General features: G+C 36.0%; 1 protein-coding gene across 1 annotated transcript; it reads left to right on the top strand.

The window, feature by feature from the left end:
- The first annotated feature begins 395 nt into the window (after positions 1 to 395).
- Positions 396 to 1841, top strand: LOC147070982 (uncharacterized). Its single transcript, XM_085949273.1, has one exon. The coding sequence runs from the start codon at positions 396 to 398 to the stop codon at positions 1839 to 1841; it is 1446 nt and encodes a 481-aa protein (XP_085805399.1).
- Positions 1842 to 10610: the final 8769 nt, after the last annotated feature.

Consider the following 10610-nt stretch of genomic DNA (forward strand, 5'->3'; position numbering starts at 1 on the left):
ATGGGTGGCCAACCTAAGGCCCGCGGGCCGCATGCGGCCCGCTGGGTGTCAACTTGTTGCCCGTAGACCAGTTATAAAATAAAAATAATATCAAAATGCTGCCGCTAGATGTGTTAATTTCGCAAATTGAGATTCGATATTGCCTCAAGATTTTAAAAAGCACCGTATACTTTTTGTTGCATCTGCAACGCCATTCTCCGTAGACGTGAATTTATTACCGGGACATTTACAAATGGAACATTGTGAAATATGTTGCGATGAACAGTTAAAGGAGAAATTCCATCAGGTTGGTTTGGAAGAGAATTACAAAACATATTTGGATAAGGAGAAATATCCTACTACCCGAAATAGACAAATATAAAATTAATGTTCTGGCAGTTCAAGAAACTAGATGGATGGGCAGCGGGACGTTCGACCTAAAATCTCACACGGTATTACATAGTAGTAAGGAGAAGGGTCACCATGCATTTGGAGTTGCCTTTATTGTTGACAAAAAGATAAAAGGCAATATTCTAGATTTTACCCCAATTAATGAAAGAATATGTGTACTCAGACTAAAAACTAAATTTTTCAACCTATCGATCATCAATGTACACGCAGAAACAGAAGATAAAGATGACCTAATAAAAGATACGTTCTACAATAAATTAGAAGATGTCTATGATAAAGCCCCCTCAAATGATATAAAAATTATAATCGGGGACCTAAATGCAAAAATCGGCAAAGAACAAATATATAAGGGAACAATAGGCAAAAACAGTCTACACAATGAGAGCAATAATAACGGAATTCGGATCATAGACTTTGCTATATCCAAAAACATGGTTATAAGCTCGACCCAGTTTCCTAGAAAAGACATACACAAGTGGACATGGACCTCTCCTGATGGCAAACACCATAATCAAATCGATCATGTACTGATCGACAAAAGGAGTGCCTCTAGTGTAACAAAGGTCCGAAGCTATAGAGGCGCCAATTGCGAGTCTGACCATTATCTACTGTGCATGTCTTATAGATGCCGTATAACTTGTAGAAAAACAGACAAGCACCAACGAGCGCCACAAATAAATATCGACAGCCTTGAAGACCCAGAAGTTATATGCCAATATCAGGACTCTCTAACCGACAATCTCCCTGAATCTGATGCAGCAATCTCCACTGAATATGCCTGGAACAACATCAAAAATGCTATCGCACTCTCAGCTGAAAAGAGTATAGGCAGTAGCCCTAGAAGAACCAGAAGTAACTGGTTTGATGAAGACTGCTCAGTAGCCATACATAAAAGAAATGAAGATAGACGAATATATTTAGAGAGACCAACGAGAGAGAAAAGAGCTAAGTACGAGCAGTCGCGAAGAGAGACCAACAAGACTATAACAACAAAGAAGCGAGCATACCTAAACGCAACAGTGCTTAAAATGGAAAACGACTTTAGGAATAACAGATCGAGAGACGCATACAAAGGGGTCAACTTTTTCAAAAAAGGATATATACCCACCACCAGCCTACGCCGGACGAAAACGGGAGAGATTATAGGTGATGAAGAAGGAATTAAACGAAGATGGATGGAATTCTTCAAGGAACTCCTGAACCCTAACTTACAGGATGAAAATACTCCACCGGATCCGCGACTACAGCACCAGTGCAACGAACCATGCATCTCTCCACCCACGCTTAGTGAAACCGAAAGAGCTATTATGACACTAAAGAATCATAAAGCACCAGGAGCCGATAACATCCCTGCAGAACTTCTAAAGTATAGTGGACACCGATTAATAGCAGCAGTGCATGAGTTAATGCTTAAAATCTGGGATTCCGAAAGCATCCCAGTGGATTGGTAGATCAGCGTTATCTGTCCAATATATAAAAAAGGAGACAGACTACGATGTGAAAATTTCAGAGGGATATCACTCCTGAGCACAAGTTATAAGGTATTCACAATGATCCTGAAGACAAAACTGGAAGGTTACGCGGAAAACATAGTAAGTGAATACCAAGCTGGCTTCAGGGCAGGAAGGTCTACAACGGATCAGCTCTTCACAGTTCGCCAAATACTGGAAAAATGCTGGGAATTCGATGTGGACATTTATCAGCTCTTTATTGATTTTAAACAGGCATATGACAGCATCGACCGGGAAAAACTATTCACTGTCCTTCTGGACTTTGAAATCCCACCAAAACTAGTCAGGCTTGTTAGAATCACACTGCTGAATACACTCTCCCAGGTGAAGGTGAATGGCCAACTGACGGAGGGCTTTGAAGTATCTCGGGGTCTTAAGCAAGGAGACGGATTGGCCCCCATGCTGTTCAACTTAGCCCTCGAATCCGCTATCAGAAAGTCTCAAGTGAACAGGAGCGGCACTATATTAAGCAGACCGAGCCAATTGGTTGGCTACGCAGACGACATCAACATGATGGGTAGATCCATACAGATTGTGAAGAAAGAATTTGACCACCTCCAAAGGGCCGCACTAGAGATTGGCTTAAGAGTAAATGAAAACAAAACCAAAGTCATGGTACATAGCCGACAAAATCAGAGTAGGCTAGGCCAAATTTCCAGTTTTGGAAACCATCAATTTGAGATTGTCAACCGGTTCACATACCTGGGTTCCAATATTACAAAAGAGAACGAGGAACTGGAAGAAATAAAAGCCCGAATAACCGCTGCAAATAAATCGTACTTCTCATTGCTGCCCATATTCAAATCCAGAAATGTCCACAGAAAAACTAAGACGCGGCTCTATAAAACCGTCATACGCACAGTCGTTGCATACGGGTGCGAGTCATGGACGCTAAATGTGAAAGCAGCTGAAATGGTGGATTGCTTTGAGAGAAAGATCCTTAGGCGGATATACGGACCCATGAATGATGGTGGGGAGTAGAGAATTAGGCACAACACGGAACTATACCGCTTATACCAAGATACAAAACTCTCCAACTTCATAAAACTCCAGAGGCTAAACTGGGCAGGCCATGTCCAGAGCATGCCTGAGTCACGGATACCGAAGAAGATCCTCGAAAGAAACCCAGGGGGGAAAAGGCCAGTGGGAAAGCCACGCACACGATGGGGTGATAGTCTTGCAAAGGATGCCAACCAGCTGCTAAAGGTCGGGAACTGGAAAGGACGTGCGGAGGACCGTTTCGGTTGGAGGACAGCGGTGGAGGAGGCCAGGGCTCGACTTGAGCTGTAGCGCCATTGAAGAAGAAGAAGAATAAATATCCTACATTTTACAAACATGCTCTAATGATGACTTCGCTATTTGGAAACACTTACATGTGTGAACAGCTTTTTAGTCGGATGAAGCATATCAAATCCCGACTGAGAACATGAATCACTGGTGTGCATTTGGAAAACTGTTTGCGTGTAGGAACAACCTCACCAGATATCGATATTGATGCACTTAGTTCTGCCACACAAAATCAAACTTCTCACTAAAATTTATTATTTTTATATTATTCTGTTTATTTTTTATTATTTAAAAAAAGACTAATCTAATAAATATCTTTGATTCTCATTTTTGTTTTGTATAATAAAAAAAATCGGTTGTGCGGCCCGGTAGGAAATTTCATTTTTAGAATCTGGCCCGGCTGCTGAAAAGGTTGGCCACCCATGGTTTACAGGAAACCAGCGGCAAACAATTTTTGAAAATAGCCGATATATCGGACTATTTCTTAGGTTAGGTTAGGTAAAATTGGAACATTATTGTCTCCAATGCTCCATGAACAACGCTTAATTTTTTCATCTCGGTGCTATAGAGATGTCCGTATAGTGGCGAACCGTACTACGGTGAAATGTAATACCTACAATTTACATATAACCATTAAAACGACTAGCGCAACGCGGTGTAACGATAAGCTTCTTTATCCAAAATTAGTTTAACCCGAATAGACCTAGCAAAATTCTCGTAGATTACAATCTTTCTATGACTGCCCAAGTATGCATTGATGCACTATTCATCTTCTGGCCTTTTCCAATTCGAATCTTAGCCTTCTTCTCTGGCATGTAGACTCCTCAAATAGTTTATATAACTTACGATAACTTACGCTAGATATCATCCTCAAGGATTGGACTAAAGATTTTTCGTAAGAATCTATAATTTATAGCTTCTGTTCGATCACTGACGGTTAACGTTCACGTCTCAATAATGTTTAATGTAGGTGGAAATTCGTGTAGATTCTAGAATATTATAGCACATTTTTGCGCTAATAATCATCCTTTTAAACAAAGTCATCAACTGTCTCGACTCATTTAAAACATAGTAATTTAAATCCACCCCTATTTCAGAATACTTTCGTTCGGTAAAAAGAATAAATATAACTCCGTGACTTGAGCCGTGCATATATATCAGAGTTATATCCGGACCGAGGGACCATGAAATTAATATGTGCTTAACGTATTTTTTTTTATTGTTTTCCGCAGGTTTTACGGGCCCCGGTTTATTTCGCGTAATAAACTTCGGACGTTTTGCGTCGCAGGTAGACATTTCCAGACGTTTTGCAGATTATTTAGGTTACACAAGAAGCTCTCAAACCGAAAGTTAACAATCAATGTAATTCAATTATTTATTTTGTGAGATAGCCTGGAATTTTCGATTCCATCAAAAGTAAAGTTTTGATGAACATGTTTGAACCCTGGCAGGAAAGTGAGCCCATATAATGAAAAGATGTAACATTTCAAGGCGCTTCACAGATTATTTCCAGTACACAGGAAGCTATCAAACCAGTATTAGCCACTAATACAATTTAACAATGTTTTCTGCGATAACAGCTGTACTAAAATAAATTTCTCCTGAAGATTTTCGAACCCAGACAGACGGAGAATCCTTGAAAATAATACACAGCGAAGACCTGAGACAATGCACCCAAGGTCTTCATAGTACCTACATCAACTGCCATGGCTCAATTTGTCAAATTTGGGGCCATTGCTGTTTACGGTTTTTATAAATGACAATGCAATGCAAACTGGAATATTTTAACGATTACCAGAGCCTCGCGAGTATTATATTATATATATTATATTCGATACATGGCAGAGCTCTTTCCCGAATACTATGTGTAAAGGATCTTGGCATTACGTATGACAGTAAGCTGTCATTTAGTGGTCATATGGCTATCATTTGTAAAAAGGCGCTACAAAGTTGGTTTCCGTCTTACATACGTATAATTCCTTAGAGTTAGAAGCCGGCTTGAGAGTGGGTCGATTGTTTATGCTCCGTGTCTGTTGAAATACGGCTTTATGGTGGAGCTATTTCAAAAAAAGAAATTGAGACTCCTTTCTTTGAAGATATTTGGATACTGTCTGTGGCTTTATCCAACTAACTGCCTCTTAGGTATTTCTATATACGTTTAAATGCTAGAAGATATCAATATTTGGCAACGTATTTTTTTCGATTTACACGTGGTGTAAATGAAATCTCTGCCTTTCTTGGTAGTATTGACTTGTGTCTCTTATTATTATATCGGGAGCATCAATTGTTTGTTCTCCCAAGGTACAGAACTAACCTGCCATTGGTTATGCCAATAGGGAGAGCAATAACTCTGTTCAACCAAATTGCTTCGGATGTTGACATATTCCACCTACGTGACGATGAATATAGATAGGTAGGCGTTGTTTTATATATTCTGAAAATTGGGTCTATTTAGCTCATTTGGTGTACTTCCTTGTATCTACTTTATAATTTTTGTAATTACTCTTTATATTGTTTTTTTAATACTGCATCCATTTCTTTGTTTTTAAATGTCATGTTGTGAACGTTTTAAAATTACAATTTGTAAATTTCACTATATTATATTAAGTAAAATAAATAATTTTGAATTAATTCCACTTAATACCAAACACCCGAGGTCCGACTATAGCCATACTCACAAACCTGAGTGGTAAGACGGAGTTGTTTGGCTTAATTTAATGATAAATTGGAATGAAAATATAGCCAGCAAAGTAACAAATATGTAGACCTAAAGGGTGGTGGATCAACTAGAGAGTTAAATATCTACTGTGAAATTAGGTATGTGAAAACGCACCTCATAATACTGATGAGAATGCACCTAATCAAATTGGGAAGATGCTGAATTAATGCTGGCTAATTATGCTGATGAAATAAATTCTATTATAAGAAAGACAATACCTTCCGCAAAAGGTTACTATGTTACAGATAGAAGCCTCATTTGATAAAAGCTCCCAATATTCACTTTACCCTTAAAAACCTGAGCACGTATCTCCGTCAGTTAGAAGTTGGGTAAATAAACCACCAAAGTTGGAAAAGTTAAAAGCCTTTGCAATACTTTAGTATTGTTAATGTTTCAGGTAATCCATCTTCTAATACGTGATTGTCTAGAAATTACAAGAAAAAAGTAGATGCCAAAACAGAACAATGTCGGTTTTAAGGATTTCCAATAGTTACAAAATGATCTGTATTACTCGGCTGTCACGAATGCAAGAACGTACTATATAAGAATTTAGCCTATAGTTATGGTATTTCAAATTGTATATTAATCTATATGTTCATACATACCTCCTTTTTAATAATCCATTTCGTGAATTGAAACAACTATTGATTGTAATTATTTAAATTTCGAGTGCAAGCATACATTTTTTTAGTAATACTTTTGAAATATTGATACAAAAACATGTGCTGATAATTATTTGGCGAACATTCTCCTGCTTATTTACACCATCATGTTAGTGAAGGAGTTAAAAAAATGCGACTCTATTTTAACTTATAATAAATTAATATTCTTTCCCATTTAATTTCTAAATGAATCTAAAAACGAAAAACCTATCCATCCCTTTCCTATATAATTCCTTCAAATGGCTAACGCGTCAGTTTATAGTGTCGTGGGTCTCAGGTTTGAATGCTGGGTCTGACAAATACACAATACTGTTTTTCAACGTGTATTTGGAATCAGTGTATAGATAGACGTGCAAGTGGGTAATATCCATTTCTCGTGAAAACAAATTCTCCTAATACAAAACTCAATGTCGAAGAATATCACCGTTGGCAATACGTCACTGTGCGTAATGCGCAACATGCATCGTTACCATTGGTAATAATATTAACGAAACTAAACTACATTGTTGGTGGTAAAATAAGTAGGTAAATACCTTCATAGACATATTGTGACCCATGAGAGAATGAGATGTAGTCACAAGTAGGGACTCCAATCCCGGGATCCCGAGCTATTTTCGATACCTATGAATCCCAGGATTGATAAACATAATCCCGAAAGTTTTGGGATTGACTTTTTTGACAATTTTTATGGAAAATAAAATAAAAACGAAAATATAACAGAAAAAATACTTTTAATAAAAAATAGCTACATTAGAAATAAGCTGAGTTTGAATGAAGTTTGATTTGTATCCATGTGTAAGTTGCCGATTCATTTTATTTTTTCACATTAATTAATAAAAATGAGAAAGACTGGAAAATTGTTTTTTTCCACTATTAACAAAGTAATTTCACCATGATCTCATACGTTTTACGGCAGAGTCATATTTAGCTGACTAATTAGATTTATGAAGCGGAAAGGCCATAAGTACACCATGATTTGCTTTACTATTTTAAATCTCGCTAACCCATTCATTAAGTCTTTACTATCATAAACAGCAATCTCATAATAAATTCTCATTATTATTTATATTACAATATTATTTACTCTATTAAACTTATGCATTTCCAAGATTGAACGTATAGAATATTAATATAAAAATGTTATATTGACAATGGAAAAAAATGATAATCCCGGGATTGTCAAATTGTAATCCCAAAATCCCGGGATCAGATTTTTGGCTCGGGATTGGATTCCCTAGTCACAAGTCACCTACTTGACCATATTATCTATATATTATATATTTTTTATAATTATGATTATGTAATCGTGAATAAGAAACTAAAAAATACAATTTTATCTCTGTTTCGAAGATTATGAAGCCGGAAAAATACATTAGCATTTTTAAGCATTTGATAGCATTCAGTTGCCAATGAAATTAAGCCGCCTAAAACAGCGATAGTCAACTCTACCAAAACAATATTTTATATTTAATTAAACTGCAGTTTCTAATCGCATATTAATATTTTTATACGATCTTCTGTATGGAGATTTGCTATCAAAATTAAATAGTCTTGAATTAATTGACTTATTTCACTCCAGAAGCACCAATCCCCCTGCATTGGAGGATAGGAAATAACGAGGTTGCGCAATTTTCTTCGGTTCATCACTACTGATATTATGGCACTGATACTATGGTCTGCGCAGGATTAATCTCGAAAGATATCGGTATGTTGTACACGAAGACGTCCAATATATAACCTCCGATTCTGTACAACTGAATCTGTGCTAAAAACTTCCAGGGGACGCTGAAGAGAGTGACCCCTAATTTTTACAATCGAGTGAATCTCTCTTCTTGTAGAAGATAACCACGTCTCTGGTCACTGGAAATATGGTACTGTGGTTTCAATGCCTCCCACTCCTGGCCAAATACTTAGCAATCATTTTAAAAGTGGTATCAGTAGATAGAGAAGCTACGTTTAGTTAGTTAAAGCATTTAACAATCATCGGTTTCTTGCCATTTATAAGATGAGCGGAGTGGGAATAAATGAAAATAGTTTAAACAAACTGATTTCGTCATTTATTCACACAACGCTTACCTGCTGAAGTAGAGGATGACTAAATAATCAGGTGTTTCCTGTAATACGGGAGCACCGGGGGAAAGGGTAGGTACATAGCTCCTTTACCTCCATTAATGTTATTATAACTATTGATATATACATGGTTATAATATCATAGCATCTGGACTGTTCAATTAAGGCAATATATTAAATATATTATTTTTAACTCCGTTATAAATGCATGCATGCATGCAATATTGTAAGTAGGTATTTAATATTCCAAAAATCATCACAAAACGAAACTACTTTATTACCATAACAGTTGGTCGTTTTTTCCCTTAAATCAGTTTAATTCTCAAGTTGAACTATAATCAAGTACCTGTCCTCTGAAGACACAGGTTAATACTTAATATACACTTCAGCAAACAATTTATACAATAATAATTATTGCCTATTATAAAAAATGCATTAGTTTGAAACTCGACGCATATCTACACATGCAAATATTGATATCAAAAAATATTTAATTTCATACAATCCACATCTTGTAAATTTGCGGAAATTAAATGAAGCATTTTTCCACAAGACCATATGTCACTATTTCCGATAAAACAGTAAAAAAAACCTCCAAATATGGCCACATTCACTTGGATGCATGTTTTCCATCCGCAAAAAGCATGACCATTTATATAAAAACATTACTTACTATATGTTTTTTTATACAAATTTTTGGTAACATTTTTTTATGTAGGTAAGTAATGTTTTTTTTTTGCTTACGGACAGATGTTCGTTGGTCTAGATTAGGCTTAGAATCTCTCAAGCTCTCATGAACAGTCATAATTCATAATAATAGATAGAGTGATTGAACTATTATTGCTAGGCAATAGAATATTGTTTATGTTCATGCCATTTAAGGTTCCCTAGAATTGTTATCGCCACTGGTTGACCATAGATGGAGTAATCTAATTAAAACAGAAGTCATTTCCTGCCCAGATAGAGCGACCCTACAAAAACATCACCGGTGAGTTGAAATAATTATTTATTTTATTACAATAGTTATGTATAGTAGGTATATACTATTTCCTTATACGGATAGATAATAGGCAGCTAGTATATTATTATATTTTTATACTCAGTATATACGTACATATTTAAATACAATAGCAGTTGCGTTCTGTACCTAATTATTAAAATATATAAGTACATAATAATATTATTATGACTCATGTGATTCGGAGTTACATTACCGAATATAAGCGGTGTGATTTTCCCAAATATCTCATTTTAATTATCACGGAAAGTAGATCCATAACAACTATGTTTTCTTTTTGCATTTCCATAAAATGGAAATCGAGAGGAATCGTTTGATGCAGTTTTCAGATCGACAGCAACCAGGGAACTCAGAAATAATGGGAACTGAAATGCATAATGGGTAAGGCGATAGCAGGTAACCGACTCGAGTAAGGAAGAATCCGGGTTAAACTTACACACGTGTCAAGAATACGTTTTACGTCGAATACTGAAAACTGCTCTCAGTTTATGCATTTACGCTCATTTAATTTTGGTGTATTACACACACTATTGCACGTGCATAATGCGTGCTTCATTTTCGTAGGACACTCTCACATTCAAAACCCTGCATCAAGATGCGATGTATTGAATATAGCCTATCGGTATTCTATTTATTATCTGTTCTGAGACAGCAACACTAACTAATACTTTTAAACCGGTACCCTATATTTAGAGAACAGGCCTACTTACGTACTTAAAAAATTGTATAGAATATAATATATATGTCAACACATTGTCACTTGTGCACTCAATTTCAAGTCTCTGGTATATAGTAAATAATGTGAGAAAGCTGTTAATAGTTTAAATACTTGTATGGTATGTAATATAATATATAGAGCACAAGATATTTAGTACTTAGTTATAATGAAGTTAGTAAAAATAGAGATCAACCATATCTGAATTATGTATCATTAAAATTATTGATATTCATTG

This window comes from Rhyacophila brunnea, unplaced genomic scaffold (assembly GCF_057557595.1).
Source record: "Rhyacophila brunnea isolate RB1 unplaced genomic scaffold, BYU_Rbru_1.0 scaffold_21, whole genome shotgun sequence".
In the NCBI taxonomy this organism is placed as follows: Eukaryota; Metazoa; Arthropoda; class Insecta; order Trichoptera; family Rhyacophilidae; genus Rhyacophila; species Rhyacophila brunnea.